The following is an 18157-nucleotide window of genomic DNA, read 5'->3' as shown; positions in this document are numbered from 1 at the left end:
CTCAGTCTGTGCCAATACATCTTCTGTGTGTGTGTGTGTGTGTGTGCAGCATTTACAACTGAAGTACAACTACCACTAATAAATCTGTTTTTATAAGGGTTTTGTGAGTCTATACATTACAATGTCTCGATGAGTAAGATGAGAAAGAGTTCAATAAATATTAATAGACCATATGGCCCACTTTTAGAATGACTCTAGTTTGGCGAGTTTATTTCCCATAAATTTTCTTTCTTTCTATTGTTTTTTCCAGAATATCCTTATAAATATTAAGTGCTATAACTTTTAGTTCTAGGCTGACTAGCAATGAGATAAATAATGATAAAAACATATTTGATTCAGGGAAAATAAAAAAAAATATTGGGAAACTGAAAAAGGTAAAGCTATAAGAGTGTGTACACAATTATTTCCAGAGTAAAAGAACTACACATCCCATAAACCATTGAGAATGATCCCTTTCAAATGACCTCATGTTTAATTCAACCTTGTTGTGGTGATTTTCACCCCCTTGGCATGGTAGAAAGGGAAATCATGGCTGCTCTGTGGTAAATAAATGTAACACTGAATGATCCATAATAGCTGACATGATATTCAAAGTTATCAAAGTTACAATCATGATCGTTTATCCAAAAACAATGACAAACAAATCAAATAGGCACTTGTGTAAACAAAAAAAACATTGAAAACAGAGATTTTTGTGTGACAGGTCCAACTCCACCGCTTTGCATAATCGTCCAGCTATGAGTGATCTGATGTGACAATACCAGTAGAAACTTTCTTTCAGTTCTAAATCAGCTTCTATTAAAATATGCAAACAACCATTCGTATGCTGCCTGAGGCAGAATTGAAGCAGCCTCGATGTCTGAAGGTTAATCGTTGCATTTCCAGACGGAAACTTGAGCCAATTCTGTTTTTCTTGCTTTCATTTTTGAGGTTACAGTTTGCTGTTAAGTAATTTATCATCAAAGTGGACATCGTTTGGATTGTCAGTACCTCTGTCTGATCCACTTTCAGACCTGGTCAATGGAAATAAATATGAGTCTCCTCCATACAGAGTGTGTTGGTGCACACACTGCCCTGCATGCCAAAATACAGCCTCACAAAGTCTGTGGGATTCAGCTGGCGTCTGGAAGACGTTGATGTAATCCGGCAGGTTTCAATCTGATAAAATCATTTCATTCATGTGTTCATCCAGGAGGAATGATATAAGATAAAACTCCCTGGGAATAACATATATGTCCGCTTTTCTTTTACCAGGATTTCCATGGAAAATACTGAGCCTAAGACGCTTCACTTCCACTCGAATAACTGACACCAAACTAGCTGAAGACATCAAAATGGATCACATAAAGACAATAACAGCCAGTGGCGAATTTTTCGTCAGCAGCCGTCCTGCTTGTAAGAACTGCCACCATGTGTTAGCTTTTGGTAGCCACAAGCTAGCACGTCATCGCTGAGAAAACAAGTGCTCTTATAATTCACAGACACTGTTCAAAGAGCCCATGTCAACCAACAAAATGGAGAAAAAGAAGGACATAACTCCTTTAAAGTGTGTGTAGCATTTAATGATGGGTCAATTGTAAACAGGTCTGGGCGGATTCGGATTTGATTGGATAAAATAATGGGTAACGGTCGGGTCTAGTACGAACCTTTGCAGGTGCAGGTTTGCAAAAATGGACCCGTGCAGGACTCTGACCAAGGCTATTTATAACAAAAGAGTCGACAGCGAAATGTAGACAGAAGTCTTCACCACAAATGTAAACCTACAGGTGGCGCTGGACGAAAGGTCAGGGGTTTTATGATCCATCACCTGGTGACTATGACATTTAAAAAAAAAAAAATGTTGTGCCAATGCAACAAGTTGACGTGTGGATATACTGATGATGGCCCCAGGGGTGAAGCCAAAGTTGATGGGATTCATCCTCTGGGGATCATGGTGATATACTCGACTGATATCAACTTCCTCATGGCCACACTGCTACCATTTCTAAAGAAGTTACTTTATTCTCTCAATAACATCTTCCCTGACACAGAGTAACACCTCTGACCTACTTCAGTGCTCCATATAAGCTGTTCTAAATAATCATTTGTCAGTAAACGGGAAAATGCTAAACATAAAACAAGTAAAGAGGGGTTTACATAACAAGAGGTGTCCGACGTAGAGATACGTTATACCCCCCTTCTTACTCTTCCTTCTTCTCCCTCCCTCATTGCAAAGCCCTCTTCATATCGCCATGTTTACAGCATGTTGACATGGAAATATTTTAGGGTACAATAGCAATGATTCATATATACACACACTCTCACTTGGCCCTGTGTTTGTCTTTAAACTTCGCTTTTCTCCAAATAGTGTATATAAGCCATGTTGGGAAAGTGGGAGATCACTCACTGCTGTATCGTCTGGACTGTGGGACACTGGGATGCTCTGCAGTGTTTAACAATGAAGGACCGGAGACATGTGTACCTGTACCTGGAGAGATTTGATGAGATGTGATGCTAAGTGGGACGTTTATCTTTGGACAATGGCTGCTCGACATTCGGGATGGAAACGTAGGGGAGCGTCTGAATATATGGGGATTGTGGAGAAATATTTTTCTGAACAGTTTTAATAGGATCAATAGCTTCTTGATTGGACAGCTGCAAATTCAACAATCTGGCGATCTTCAAAGTAAGAGGCTTGCATGTGTGTTTAACAGCCAGCATAGCTGAGGGGAAATGTACCAATTCCGGCTTTTTCCACTGACCTTTACAGGACACACCAAGAAAAGAAAAGGCTGTTCAATGACTTCTAGACCAAGAGCAAGGTGTTTCATTCTTTCATCACCTCCATGCGTGTGTCTGGATGTTTATACAATAACAGCATGCTGGGGATACGGCGCTGGAGCACTGGGCATGACGACATGTCTCCAGGCTTGAAGTTCTCTGCTGCCGTTTACTAAACAGTCTTGATAGGACATGACTGTTTTAGTAAATACAGAAGGCGCGTGTGTGTTTGTTTATGTGTGTGTTTTGGGTTGATTTGGTACCAGAACAGTTAGCTCTGCGTTCAGGGAGCAGTTATCCAAAGAGTGTTGGATTGCTCTCCGATCACTTTTAGTGGAATCAACCGGAACAGATTTACAAACGTCTTTGTCCGTCACACAGCGAGGTGTTCTTACAGAGATATAATCAGTTAAAAACACAGATATCCCTCATGCACAACGAGCTCTGATATAGTCGTTCCCTGTCTGAGTTTATATTATAAACATCATACCCTTTCACGCCCTGCAACAACGCGTACGCACACGCACACATAAACGAACATGTACGTGTGTGAGAGAGTGTGTGTGTGTGTGTGTGTGTGTGAGTGTGTGAGCACATTCCGTTAGTCCGACAGGTGTGTGGAAGACTGCCACGAGCCAGGCAGCAGGTGAAGATGAGGATTTATAGATTTTAATTGTATCACCCTGTTGAGCAATAATTCCACTGCCCGAGGCGAGGAAGGTCTATAGCTACAGTAACATGTGATTGATGGATGCTGTGCTGGCCTCCCCTCAGTCATATAGACACTGGTGTGCTCCACGCTAAATGAGTATTAGCTTTCACTAGAATGCTTTTTGGGGAAACTGGTAACAGGTAAGATCGTCTAGACGAGAGCGTGTAGAAGAAATACCAGGTTGAAGAAAAGATACATTACCTTGATTTTCTATCAAGTTTAACAATGTGTGAAATCGGTGGACAAGGTAACCATCCACATGAAGGATAGATCTGCTGCAGAGAAACCGACACACCGACTAAGGGAAGTTCCCGAAACAGCGAAGTGTTCGTTGTGTTGTGAGATACAAGAAAAGCAAACTGACTTAGGTTTCAAGGAGTCGGTAAAGTCAATCCCTCAGGTTTTTTTCCACGTCTTATCTCCATCTGGATTACAGCGTTCTCCCCCCCTCCTAAAACCATGTCTTCCCCTTTCGTCGCGGGATAGCAGTTACAAATTTGCATCCATCTGAAACTGTCTGAATAAGAGAGCAGAAGGTGATATCTGCTGTTAATGAAGACAAAAGCCTGTGATGTTTTCATTGGCAGATAAACTCCAGGATCGACAGAGGCCAGAGGCCACCCCTGCTTTAAATGTCATATTGTTCACCTGCTTAAGAGTCTCAATATATATATAAAAAAAAAGACTGTTAAATTGCTGTGTTCACAGTTCATAGTACCAAGTACCAAGTACTCTCTCTTTTGTCTCCCTCTTCAAAGTAATCTTCCTTTTTTCTTCTTCCCCTGAGCCGCTCTGCAAGTTTCATATCTGTAGCTAAAGATATCATATTTGCTTATGAGTTTGGCACAGACATAATTACCTGTATTAGCTCTGAGATTTGTGGCACAGTTTGAGACAGGACACTATAATCAGATATGTCTGCAAGTCTGGCATGGCTAATAAAACAGGACTTATGATCCATTCAACCTCATCACTTACTTTTAAATCAGTTATGCAAATTTAGACAGGTTGGCCCCCTAATCTCCAACTAATGCACTTCATATTCTCTACCAGGATGTCAGATTCCACTTGGTCGGGCTCTGAAGTTTGCTTACTTACTTACTTTCTGTTTTCTTTCTTTCCCCCTTTCTTTTTTTTTCTTTCTTTCGTCCCCTCTCTCTGTGTTTAGTGTAAATGGCTGTCATGCTGCCCTTGTTTCAGGGTAAATAAAGGCCTAAGGCTGACACCAATCCAAGCAATCGTATTTATTTCAATAACATGCCCAGGATAACTGAAGAACTGAGTGGAAGGAAACCTGCAGAAAAGTGAAAGTCACCGTTGACACACTTTGGTTATTCAAGGAGCCAAAGTAACTAAAGAACTAAACTAAAGCTTGGTAGATGATGACACGCACGGTGCAATAACTCTAATATACACACGTTTTGTATTTTTTTTTTATACTATTGTACTGTTGAGCTGACCTGTTTCTTCTCATGCAACACCTTTCCTTGTACCCTTTGTAAACTTGCACATGACAAATAAAACTTGAAACTTGAATATATATATACCCAATATGTATGGATAAGTTGCTTAATCCTGGACTCATGTGTTATGATTTAATGTTTTATAAGTGTGTTAAATATAATCTTTTATGTTATGTGTAAAACATATTATATATGTAGGTTATATGTGCAGGATAACTGAAGAACTGAATGGAAGGAGAGCTTCAGATAAGTGAAAGTCACAGTTAAGAAGTCTTTGGTTATTACAGTAATCAAAGCAGAACTAAACTATACCAAAAGTTGGTTGATGAGTAAATATACCCCATATGTATAATTCAATGGTGAAATCCGGGACTCAAGTATATGAAAGTATATGTCTATGTTTAGATTACAGATAAACATTAGATTACAATTGTATCACAACATATAGTTTTTTAAGCTCAAATAAGAGATAAAATAAGATAAAACGTAATATTTTCCACACACCCGGGAAACTCGGATGTTAAAGCAGCAGGCAACTCACAATGAGTCTGACAAGAGGACTAAGAAATATAAAAAGGCAAAAGGATCAAAATTTTAAATAAAATGATGCTAAGTATGTAAAGTATAAACATCCCTTCACTGTAGAGGTTTGTATGAAATGTTATAAGTAAAGGGCAGTGGCACAGGATGATTGTACGAGCAAGTAAGAATCTGATTTCCACATAACAAAAAACGATTTTACATGAACACAAAAGCGCAAAAAGTATTTTACTGTTAAAAATATTGCAAAAAGGTAGACTGAAATGAGTAGGGAGGTATTTTATATTTTCATTCCGGCCTGTAGCGTCTGACCTCAGGTCCTAAAAAACTTCCAGATTCCTTTATCTTCTATCCAAGTTAAAAGCGAACTAAAAGAGAACTTAACCGAGTGCAATAATAACCCACTGTGCAATGTTATCATGTGCGTTGGTACTGTAATCATATTTTCTATTTATTGCTTCTGATTTCATATTTATGTATTAGGGTTTAGTGTGACTGTATGTGTATGTTAAGTTCTGTATCTGCATGATGACCTTAAAGACATTGAAACGAATAACAGACCACATGGATACATTCAAATATAATTCACATTGAACTTATACTGCATATTACTTTCCATATTTTCCTTCTATAACCCTTTTTACTATACATTTGTACAATACACACGTTTCTCTGTGCATAAGACAATAGAGCTATTTATTTTGGCTGAATTCCCTCCTGTTGCTTGAGCTGAATAATGTTTGTACTTGATGCACAGTTTGGACTCTCCACTGTCACATAACCATGTAATGGTGAAACTCATCGAGTAATTATGAATCAACATATTGTGAGTCATGCTCCGTCGCTGTGTTTATTCAGCACTCATTTCGCACTTCAGCATCTTTACAGCCTTTTTATTTTTAACGGTTGGTCCCTTCACATAAATAAAGCCGCCTGCATCCAGTCAGCTATATCTGTGTGCAGATCGTGTGACAGAGACGGAGCTCTGTGTTTGGCGTAGCCGAGAGAGAGGGAAAGCCTCTATGGGAATGTGGATTTTCACTGTTGAGCAGAACCAGTTAACTATCAATCACACACGGATCAGGTGTCACCGACACGCAGGATCTGCGCTGCTGGTCATCGCTTTTCTAGCAGGACTGTTTTCTGTCAGTAAGAACTTATTGTCTGTAACCGTATCTCTCTAGGAGGGTGGGGGGCTGGTTGAGAGAAATATGTGCGTAGCATCTGCTCCTGTTTACTTATTAATACTTAATATATAATGAGGCATAAAATAATTCAAAAGTTGACCTCTAAAAGATTTTATTCATAATAAAAACACAAAATGAACAGTATACATCAACAATACATTTTGTACACCAAGAAAGCAACAATACAAATGTATAACGTTACACGACACATAAACATATTTACACGTATTCGTATATCAAACAAGACTGTAAGTTCATGGGATAGTTGAACTAAGCAGTTAAACTAATTTTTAATTCACCTTCTTATATTTCCCACTACACAACACATCGTAGACAATGGTGTAATTAAACTACTCCTCTAAATGTGCTGCCTGAGCATTGTGTGTGAGATAGCATGAGATAATCCCAGATAACAGTGTGGAATGGCCTGGTGTCAGCAGATCAGATCTGGAATCTGTTAATAATGAGTCAGATCTGATAGAGAGCGCCTCTGGATTGAATAAAAGCTGACTGAGGATCTGATAGAGAGGCTGAGTGCGGTTTCAGGGAGTTACACTCGTTGCTCCGCCGCGGCTGACTCAGCTGTTCCTGTGAGAATCAAAGTCTTTTTACTCCGGTGTCACACGCTGTCGTGTTCTCAACTGTCGCAGTCAGCGCAAACATACTCTGTGTTTGTGTGTGTGTTTGTGTGTGTGTGTGTGTGTGTGTGTGTGTGTGTGTGTGTGTGTGTGTGTGTGTGTGTGTGTGTGTGTGTGTGTGTGTGTGTGTGTGTGTGTGTGTAAGTAACCAGACCGGTACACTGTCTTTTAAAAACAAACTTTTTCCCCTCTTAATTGTCTTATCAAACTTCTGTGCCCTCGCGATGGTAGATGATCCCTGACGAGCCCAGCATAGGGTAGAAATGCCCATTGGAGCCGTTGTACTGGCTGAGGATGGGGCTTGTGTACCCTAAGGAGGAATGGGTGGGTGAGGAGGAGAGCACAGGGGGAGCAGACACTTGCGGTACCCACTCTGATCCGACCGAGTTGGGGGAGTAAGTGCTGAAGCTTCCTGCTTGTGTCGGCCTTAGAGGCCCATCTAAAGGCAGGTTAATCTGCAGCGGCCTGCTCAACCCGTCACCTCCGACCTCATTGGCTGCACTGGAGGTCACTCCAGACATCTCAGACAAGAAGCTGCTCAGACACGGTGCGGGACCCGATGACGAGGGGGACGGGATCCTGTCCGGGGAGGGGGAGATGTTAAGGGCAGGGTTTCCAGAAAGTTTGGGGCTGCCCCTCTCACTGTCGCCTGACTCTGGAGCCCCCGAGCTGCCTTCACCTCCCGGGAGGATGTCAGACTTTCTCTTCCTCTTGCGGCGGAAGTTTCCGTTGTCAAACATCTTTTCACAGTTTGGGTCAAGCGTCCAGTAGTTGCCCTTTCCTGTGATATCAAGGAACAGAGTTGTGAGATTCAGTTAAGATTTTAAAACTTATACATCACACCATGAAGATTACAGCAATATAATCACACACAATTGAAATGAAGTGAATTAATCATTAAGCCAATTTCTGTTTAGAGAGAATTATTTAAAACATCGTAATAAATAAAAAAGGAAGTGTTTGATTAATAAAGTATTACCTGGATCATCCTCGTCCCGGGGTACTTTCTTGAAGCAGTCATTGAGTGACAGGTTGTGTCTGATGGAGTTCTGCCAGCCCGCTTTACTCTTGTTGTAGAAAGGGAAATTGTCGGCGACATACTGGTAAATCTGACTCAGTGTCAGTCTCCTGTCGGGCGCTCCGTGGATGGCCATGGCAATGAGAGCGGAGTAGGAGTACGGGGGCCTGACCAGCTTCATCAGGTCTTCTTGTGAGGGCAGAGAGAACCAGCTCAGCTCCCCTCCTGGGCCCCCAGCTCCGACCGGACCCAGGTAAGGCCTCTGCATGCCGTAGTGCTGAGGCACAAAGGGGGGGCCGGGGTTACCGGACGGGCCGGCGGTGGCCAGGTACGGCGGCGTGTTGATCCCGGAGCCGTTGAACCAGAGGTAAGGGTTCGGGGTGGAGGTGGCGTAGTCGCTCAGGTCGTAGGAGGTCGGAGTGGTGCGCTGAGGGCTCGGCAGTGAAGGAGGAGGGTAGTAACAGTCGCTGTACATGCTGAGCTCCGGGGGCTCCTGTCCCAGGCTGGGGAACTGAGGGCCACATCGAGGAGGAGACTGGCCCTGGGCTTCAAATGAAGACATTGTCAAGTTCTTTCTCACCCTTCTGCTGCAGTTGTTCTTCCTTTCAATATCAAACTGGTTTTGAGGCCCCTGAGAGTTCCTTGTTCAGTCCTCTGTGAGTATTTGAATGTGAGTTGATCCAAGTAATGCTCTGAAAGCTTCCCAGTGGCTGACTTATCTTCCCCAGCCCTGTCCTGTCTGTTGCCCTTGGTTTATGTCAAGATGTCACCTGTCACACCGGCTTTATCTGTTTCCCAGGAAACGCCCCATCTCTTTTGATTGGCTGCTCTCTCAGGTGAGCTCTCTCATTTCCCCCTGTGTCAGCTCCTTCACTCACTCCACAGGTTTTTTCCGTCACAATGAAATTATTTTACACAACATGCAGTTACTCAAACATTATTCAGTTCTATAATATGTACTTTTTTTTAAATAATAAAAATAAAAAATTTGAATGACATTGAAATATATTTATATTTGTTTGGTTTATTGAGATCGGATACTAATCACTAGTCGGTGTACTGTAAAGGGAGGCTGTAGGTTTGTACTTTATTGTTGAATTGCTTTTTCCCTTTGGCATGTCAGCCCGGCTACAATGGAGATACAGATTAGTCTACATAAAGGTGAACAACCTGTTCAGTTTTTCCTTCTTTTATTTATCACGTTAAACAATAATGATAAATTAACAATTATTGTTTTTTTATCAAGTTTTGATCATCTATATAACTTTGTCTTTTTATCAGGACAAAGTTATGGAGATATTATTGTGACCTCTTTATGGCAGGAGAAATATGACAGAAGAAGGAAACAACATTGTCACTACACTATTTAGTATCATTGGTTAAGATATTTTATTAATACTTAGGCAAAGTAAATGTAGTCTCTGTAGATGTAGAGGATTTTTTAACTTGCATATTTGTTAGAGCATATTTTTACAGAACCCCACATGGAAGCCAATACAAATCAAACATTTTGATCTTAATATTATTGCCAATACATTGTCTCTTACCTCTAAATAGTCCAGTTTGCGGGTGAATGGATTCAAACAGTTGCGTGGAAATCACGACACGTTACATCCGGTTACAGTTGAAATAGAGAACGCGCAACATGTAGATGATATTCCTCAAGCTCTCCCGAGAACTCCCCGCTTCACAGATTTGACCGTTTCTCTGAAGAAAAGCCTTGTAACGTAAGTCTCGATGAACTTTTGAATGAAATAACAACCTGTCGCGTCCCTCGCTGTTCATACAAATACAGCCATTACACGGGGACGCGGTTGTTCTTGGTGGTTCAACGTTAAATCGGTTAAACTACGAAGTTTAGATTAGCTTCCAATGCTAGCCCCCGTAGCTAACAGACTGCTGCCCTCACCGTCACCGTCCGCGAAGCAGCGGCGCGGTCAGCGAGCGTCGATTAGCTCGTAAGAAGTGTGTTTAATGGACTGACAGCTTGATACAAAATAAAACATGTCGGCTTATGATTTAGATGACCGACTCATCCCCCGAGCGTCCTCAGGCGGACCAGGACGACGTGTTGGAGCTCAACAAGGATTTAGAGAAGATGACAGAATGCGCTGAAAACATGTCAGGTGAGTGATTTGTCGGTTTCAGCCTCCGCGTCGTGTTACGCGGATTCACGTGTGTTTGACGTGTCTTCGCACTGATGTTGTCCACCTGCAGTGCAGTTGACCTGGATGGCCTACGACCTGGTGGCCCTGCGGACAAGCCCCGAGCTGGGGGCCCTGCTGCAGGGGCTGGAGGAGGCGTATCACCGCTGCAGAGCCGCTGTGTGTGGAGCCCGGAGCCGGGAGCCAGATCTGGAGGACCGGGATGATCCCTCTCAGATCTGATGGTGTCCAGCTAACTGCTTCACTGAGACAAAGGGAGCAAAGCTGTCAAGGCAGAATTAGATCCAGCTGTTATTGTGTTTTGTTCAAGTAAATATTGTAATTGCTTTGGCGATCTTATTGTTAAGGGGGAAGCAGGAAGTTATATATAACTGCTTCTGACCACATTCAAATACATTTTAAAAACAAGTTATGTACACTGTAGTAATTTAATTTACAAACCATTGATGTTAAAATGGCGTGTTTGTTTTGTAAGTAACTAAGTCATTTGATTCATGCACCTTGTTAAAGTGAATAAATAAAAAACATAAAATTACTACTGTGGACATTTTTTTTTTTTTAGATAGACCTATTTGTACCTTTCTATTGTCCCTTTATTGTATATTTGACTTTAAATTTGAATGTTGGACATTTTTTAATTCAGTTTAATGTTTTTGTAATTGCGTTTTTACCTGTTTTGTTCTTGTGTGATTTATATTTCAGATGGAAAACATGGAGAAGACCAGAGAACAAGCTCCCACCTCCGCATACACCGATCTGGAAATCACACTGAAAGGGCTGGACTCCATGTCTAACTGTATGAATCAACTGGCATGTATGTATAAACTGTTTTATCCCCACCCACGCCCTTTATAACATTGTCAGTCAGGTGACCGTGATGATTTACAAATATGCAAAGCATATGATGTTGTCCCAGATCTGAAAGGTGATAGCTAAAAGTGAGTTATTGAACAGCTGCGCTGCTTAGCCTTTTCTTGGAGATGTCAGTGGCGCGGACTACATGATGCTACATGATGTCTGTCAGATCGCACCCTGCTGATGGGTAGATAGGAGTAACTGTAGGATTTAACACACGTTGCTTTCCATCATGCCATTTGATGTGAGGTGTGATGTTGCAACTTCTTTTCTTTTTTTTTGCCATGGGGGACAGATGTGGGCAAAGAGGCAGTCAGAGCAATCTTCTTATCGTGTTGTCATAATTTTAACCGCGCACTCACTTTGAACTCACGGCCTGGAGACAATCATCAGAGCTTCGTCCAAAATACAACTGGTTAAAGGGAAGGATTAGTTTTACTGTGACACTTCATGCTTTGTCTCTTCTTCACAGTTTACTGTCTTGGCAGTTTTTACAAAAGAGATACACCTTCTCTATTGTACTGAGATGAAACAATACAAGAGGATCTCTGACGGATCCCAGTGTATCTGTTCCTGCTTGTTTCACTCTCAGTTAGTTTGCAGGATGAAACTGGCAGATCACTTTGGGATACAGAAGCATAATTGAGGGTTTCAGGGAAATATTATGCATTACCAATATCACAATGATGTATTGTGTTTCAGTCACACATATAATCTGACATAAGTACATTAACAATACAGGTCCCATTGAGATGCATACCTCTTCTGCCAGGGAGACCTGTTCAAGAAATGGTCGGCAAATATCGTTTTTCCTGTTTTAAAATATAAGCAGAGACTTATAAAACAAACAAAACATGATAGGACACAACAAAAAGATTAAAACACAGAACAATCACCGACAAGAACATGAATCAATGGCTAAAATTGTGTAGCACTTGTTTCTCTCCGGCTGTTTGCTGTTGAGTGCTATAATCAGTGATGTGGAGCCTTGTATGTTTTGCAATGTGCCATTTGGGCATCTGAGAAGTGACAGCATTGTAAAACATGATATTTGGTTTTCTGCCTGCAGTGCAAACCCAGCTGAAGCTGTGTGATCTGATCGTCTGTGTTGGCTCCCCTGACAAGCTGCTTGGTCTGAAAAATCCAGGTGGCACCGAAGCAGCGGCCGCCAGCTTGACCTGAAACTGAAGCATGAAGAACAGAGGTAATGTTGTGTGTCAGGAGGACATCGTTTCACAAATTATACAGATCATCACCCGCGTAAAAAGCCTTTATTTTTCTTCAGTTCTATTTACCAAAAAATACCCCAAATAACAGTGACCTTTTACAATTTTGAAATTGTGTGGGATATTCTTAAAAAGGTTTCTGAACAGGGCACATAAATACATGTGCTCAAATTAGCAAACGGAAACACTACAAAACACAAACACCCACATTAGGGCTGATGCTGGTCAGAGTCCCGCAGGGTGCAGCCGACTACATTGGCTCTGCGCTTCAGAGATCCGGTCTGTGGCATCAATGAGCAGCAGCGGTGTATGAGTGTGTGTGTGTGTGTATGTGTGTATGTGTATGTGCTTGTGTGTGATGGGTAATCATCTCCTTCCCCCCAGGGAAACTGCAGCACAGCATACAAAAAGAGATGACAGGGACCTAATGACGCAGCGCAGCAAGTGCGCATCAAACTCTCTTCGAGGCCATTTCACAACATGTGAACTTTAAATTTTACTTTGTACTCACTGGCATTTCCCCCTCATTCTAACAATGTAGATACACACATCGTACATTTTTCACATTACCTTTTTGTTGTTGAGGCCAGTGCCAAAGGAGTGGGATTCTCTTGGTTATGTATTTTATGGACCTTGACTTCAGGGGTTTTTTAATAGAGCCTTTAGAGTTAACCACAAATGTCCTGATTCCCGAAGGCAGATATACCTTCACACACACATGCACGCACACAATCAATCAGTTGTGGTCCCAACAGCACATTTGTGTATGTGTAGGTTTGTGATTCTGCTGCAGAGGAAGGACGAGTTATGTGAGCCTTTGGGAGGCAGCTCCTGACGTTGTTCAACTCTCTGAAAGCAACTCCAGCTTGATGTCTGCTCACCTCTCCAACTGGAACCCAAACCCAGGATGCAGCATAAATCATTCATAGTAAGCACTAAAAAAAAGTCAAAGGTTGTTTTTCTGTTGGAAGAAAATGTGTAGAAATGTGTTTTTAAAAAGTTGTTAGTGTTGTATAAGAAATGTTACTCAGATATTCTTTGTTACTCAGCCCAGGGAATAAAATGCCATCTCCTTATTTCTCACACAGCCGAGAAAAGGGCTCGTCTTTGTACAACGTCGCCATCTGTTGTTTCCTTTGTGCAAATGCTTAACATGTTATTGCACAGTCAAGTTCACCCTTAACAATCCTGTATACTCTTCTGTATGCCAACTATACGTAGCAATTGGGGCTTGATTGTGATTCTGCTTTTGATTGTCACCTGGTTTTGGTCCTGATATTGAATTGTTCACCATAGCAGGTTGTGTTGGCACGGCAGAGGGTGGAATGAGTTTATTCGTTCTGGGATCAGACAGATGAATAACTAAAGTACAGCAAAATTGAAAACTTAAAAAATATATTTACAAACTTGTATATTTGCATTACCCAGGATGCATTGCTTGCTAGAGTCCTAAATTGTTTAAATGACCTGTTAGACATGTCTCTTGGTTTGGAGGGCCATGTTTGAGCTATTAGCCTTGACAGTGCTGCCCTCTTGTGGAAACCATGGGGTGTGTGAAACAGAAATGTGGTTATATTGAAACAAGATTTAGCTGTTTATCTGTTTCACACACAACATAATTAGCAGCATGTACATAAGTTTAATGGGTCTTTCTTTTTTTTTATGGTTTGGTCTTATTGTCCAGGCGTCTTGCTCCTGTCAACATGCAGATTGAACTGACTGGCTGGTGTTAACGTAACCAAACCATATATCTGAGCTGAGCTGAAATAAATTGGCCAAATACACACTTGGTCTGGTTTGGCGGTGAAAAGCAACAAATCTGCAGAGATGTTCCTTCATATGACTGCAGTTCTTTGTGCATACCACCATGATTTATTTCTGTTACATCTGGAGGGAAAGCACTGATGTCAAGCTTCTCCGAGCCAGGTGGCTTCAAGTAGTCATCTTCCTCTTCTTCCTGCTCAACTTCCCTATTGTCTTCAGCACAAGTGATGAGCGTGAAGGCAACTATCATAGAATGCGGTTTGTTAATAATTCATTTTGTTGCATAAAGAGCAATATTTAAGTTTAATTTGAAATTTTAAAATGTGTTGAGTTTCTAGAAATAAACGCCCAGTTTAATAATAGTTTGTAGCTTCTTACTAACAAACTCCTAAACTTCTTCATCCTTTACAAATACTGTAAAATACACAGTACAAGAATTGTGTCATGGCCAAAGTATTTCAGTGGTGTAGTGGGATTTAAGTCGTCTTTGCTGTGTTGTGGAGACCTTTGTTTTTTCTGAACAAAATATACATGTGAATAAATATGAATGTCCTATAGTTGTGGTTGATTTTGTTGATTTTATGTTGGATCTCGGTCATTATTGTTGACCATTAAGAACATAAGATACAATTATTCATTATGACCGTACCACTCCGACAGCCCCGTGCCTATTATACAAAACCAAAGACTAGAAACAACCATGTCTTTAATGTCATGAATATGTTAACAATTAACTTTTATGCCTTCACAGACATTGGCTGATTGGTTATTCAATAATTGTTGTTATAAAACTGTTTGGTATCAATGGTATAAACATATTTTTTGGTAGACTCACAAAGAACACATGAAGGTCACCCTCAGGTGTTTGCTGCATAATGCAGACTACATATTATTAACAAATATAGAAAACCATTCGATATCATCGAATAACAAGTTTAAACATGTTTGAAGAAATAAGTTTAGATAGACTTACCATTAACTCCTCTTCTGTCTCCTTTCATCAATACTTTGTCACAGCCTGGAAACTTAAGCTGGGGTCACAAGATGTGAGACACTTGGAGAAGACATATTATACGGGACTGTTTAAGACAGATGTTTTAAAAGATGAAACCACAAAATTGCGTTTTTATTGTCTCTGCCAGGGAGGCAATCTATTTTTCACCCCTGTCTGTTTTTTTTGTTAGTTGATTTGTATGTATGTGTGTTTGTATATAAGCAAGATTACACAAATACAACGCATTCTCCACGTATTTCGAATAATTTCAGAAAAGAAACCAGTAAATTGCCGACCAGGGGGCAGATCAATAAATGTTTTTTTTTTCTGTTTCTTTAATATGGTAAAATTGGCCGATTTTCAACATTGCCACAGTTTTCACAGGGAATAATTCATGGATCTTAATGGCAAAAATCTGAACATTAAGGTAATTGGTATCTATGTGTGTGTGTGATTTTTTTTTTTTGGTGCAATTTGATTGATTTCTAGGGGATTGTTGGGCTGCACTGAGTGTCATTCTAGTTAGACATGTCTCGATTTGAAACATCTTTTCTACTTATTGTCTTCCTCTAGTCAGCCAGACTTTGGGGATTCAGTCGCATCACCTCGTCTTTAGAGGTCGTCTACTTGACAGCGGGACCTTTTTTGTTTTGCAGCAGGCTCAAAAAACTGTTCATCTTGAAGTCTTGAACATATCTTTATGAAAACAAAGTTTAGCGCAACCTCTCTGCTCTGTACATAATCACACTTGTGTTATTGTGTTATGCACCTTGTGTGAAAAATTTAGGTATGAAAATATTAGTAGTCTAAACATGGTTTCCTTTCACATGGATGTGTGACCACATGCACAAAGCTGTGATGGTTGTGTGGAGTCTGCTTTGCTGAGTCCTTTTCCGAGTGGTGTTGTGATTTCAAACGCGCTTCTTATTCTAATTCGTAGCGAGGCGACATTGGAGGCCGCGTCAGATCTTGTATCCCAGCCGCAGCCTGTCCCGTGTCAGGCCTCTTGGCATCTCACACCCAGGTGAGAGAGGAGGGGAGAGGGGAAGAGGGGATGATCAATCACGCTCAGATCCCCCAAAGACCCCCAGGCATGTCTGGGTGAATACATGACTCCTCCTGGGGGGTCCTTGTAGGCGATCATCCACCCTCCCACTGTTTTCCTCTTCTGTCCTGATTGGGAAACATACCTTCAGTGGAAGACAACAATCCAGCCTCTGTAGTGGAGGCATGGACATTATGGGATCACTGTAAAGCCCCTTTTAGGTGTAAATAATCCTGAAACTCTATCAAATGTAACCACAGAACATTTTATAAAATGTTGCCTAAAGAACTGTTACTGCAATTTTTTTTTGTTGCTGAAATTAACAACACAACAGATGTGGTCATGTCACTTGCATCCTATGGGGCCAATATGGAACCAATAATGTACCCAGTGGAGAGCAGAGATAAGGGGCGGAGCGGTGAGGGGCCTCCAGCGGAGCTAAACCTTCATTAACACACAGCAGGATGGCATGGGAAATACAGGACGTCCCCAGGAGCAAACAGACAAATGGAGAAGGATGAGAAGTGAGGGTCTGTGGGAGAGTGTTACCTGTTCCATCAAAATACATTCACCCCTAGACTCATTGTTTATTAGGACTTTGGTGTGTTTCTTATACAGTTCATGTGTTTTGTTAAACAAGTGCTAGTGGGCTGACGTCAACCTTTAAAGACTACAAGCAGTATTGACCCAACTGGAGCTTCCCCGACCAAATTGTTGCTTTTATTCTTAGGGATGTGTTGACTCCAGATCTATAATGAAATGATAACAGTGGTTGTGTCACGTTTGTTTTTGTTCGATTGTTTGTTTATTTGTTAGCAGGATTAGGCAAAAACGACTAAATGGATTTCCACAAAAGTTGACTAGATGGGGGCCTGGGAGGAACCAGTTACATTTTGGTGTCGATACTGATTCTTTCTTTAATATTTTTATAACAAATAACTCTAAGACCGAGACAATCATGAGTGGAATTGCTCGGCCTTGGCTGACATATGAGCCATTCTATGCCGTAATTACACGAAAGATTATGTTTCTGTTTCTGTTCTTTTTGTCTGTCTACTCGATGGATTGTTGCAAAACGTTGCAGATGGATGTGGTGAAACAAATGAGGTACATCTAGGGAACTATTATCAGTGAGCATGTGGAATTTGGTGCAGCTTTATTGAATTTACTCTTGGGTGTTGGTGGATGTATGCACTCTGAGTCAACATGCCTAAACCGGACTTCTCTGACTTTATTGTTGCTTCAGTTCTCAATATGGTGTCTCCAGATGATGTATCATTTGGTCTCCTAAATCACAAAGGTTATGTTTTCACCTGTGCCCTGTTTGTTTGTTACCTACTTATTGATTTCCATCAAACCTGGTGTATTTAGAGAATAGGCCTATTTTGGTGTGAATGTGCATCAAGGGTTAGATCCAGCATATTACTTTATCTTTTATTACTTTCTCTAGAACTCTGTTCTATGCCAAATAAATTATATATGTTATGAGACTAAAAATCTCTATATAAAATGATTTACTTACTATATATTTACTATTAGAACTAGACAATCATGTAGGATTGTTCTGGTAGAGAAATGTGATCTATATATAGAGTGCAGTTATAGTTCATGCTGTAATCTCTCACTTTAACTTGTTGTTTAATGCTTCCACAGTAACTGATCTGTAAAGACTGTGAATCAGCCTTGTAACCAGCCCCCGTCCCCCTTGTCTGTTAGGACCCCCCCCCCCCCCCCTCCCCCAAGGCATGGACCCCCTGATGAAGGCAATATCCATGCCATCACTCATTTAG

At 41.1% G+C, this 18157-nt stretch overlaps 2 protein-coding genes and 1 long non-coding RNA gene across 3 annotated transcripts; 2 read left to right on the top strand and 1 right to left on the bottom strand.

The window, feature by feature from the left end:
* The first annotated feature begins 2380 nt into the window (after positions 1–2380).
* LOC128446108 (uncharacterized) lies at positions 2381–5018 on the top strand. Its single transcript, XR_008339550.1, has 2 exons — positions 2381–2665; positions 2750–5018. It is a non-coding gene; the product is annotated as an uncharacterized LOC128446108 (long non-coding RNA).
* Positions 5019–6757: 1739 nt separating this feature from the next.
* Positions 6758–9082, bottom strand: foxi3b (forkhead box I3b). The gene is made up of 2 exons (XM_053428893.1): positions 8280–9082; positions 6758–8081 (listed from the first exon to the last, which is right to left on the bottom strand). The coding sequence occupies exons 1-2, from the start codon at positions 8878–8880 to the stop codon at positions 7504–7506; spliced, it is 1179 nt and encodes a 392-aa protein (XP_053284868.1). The 5' UTR covers positions 8881–9082; the 3' UTR covers positions 6758–7503.
* A 1259-nt stretch (positions 9083–10341) lies between these two features.
* Positions 10342–10705, top strand: syce3 (synaptonemal complex central element protein 3). The gene is made up of 2 exons (XM_053428325.1): positions 10342–10444; positions 10536–10705. Exons 1-2 carry the CDS (start codon positions 10342–10344, stop codon positions 10703–10705), a joined length of 273 nt encoding a protein of 90 aa, XP_053284300.1.
* Positions 10706–18157: the final 7452 nt, after the last annotated feature.

Source organism: Pleuronectes platessa, chromosome 8 (genome assembly GCF_947347685.1).
Source record: "Pleuronectes platessa chromosome 8, fPlePla1.1, whole genome shotgun sequence".
Classification (NCBI taxonomy): Eukaryota; Metazoa; Chordata; class Actinopteri; order Pleuronectiformes; family Pleuronectidae; genus Pleuronectes; species Pleuronectes platessa.
This window is presented reverse-complemented; position numbering and strand designations above follow the sequence as displayed.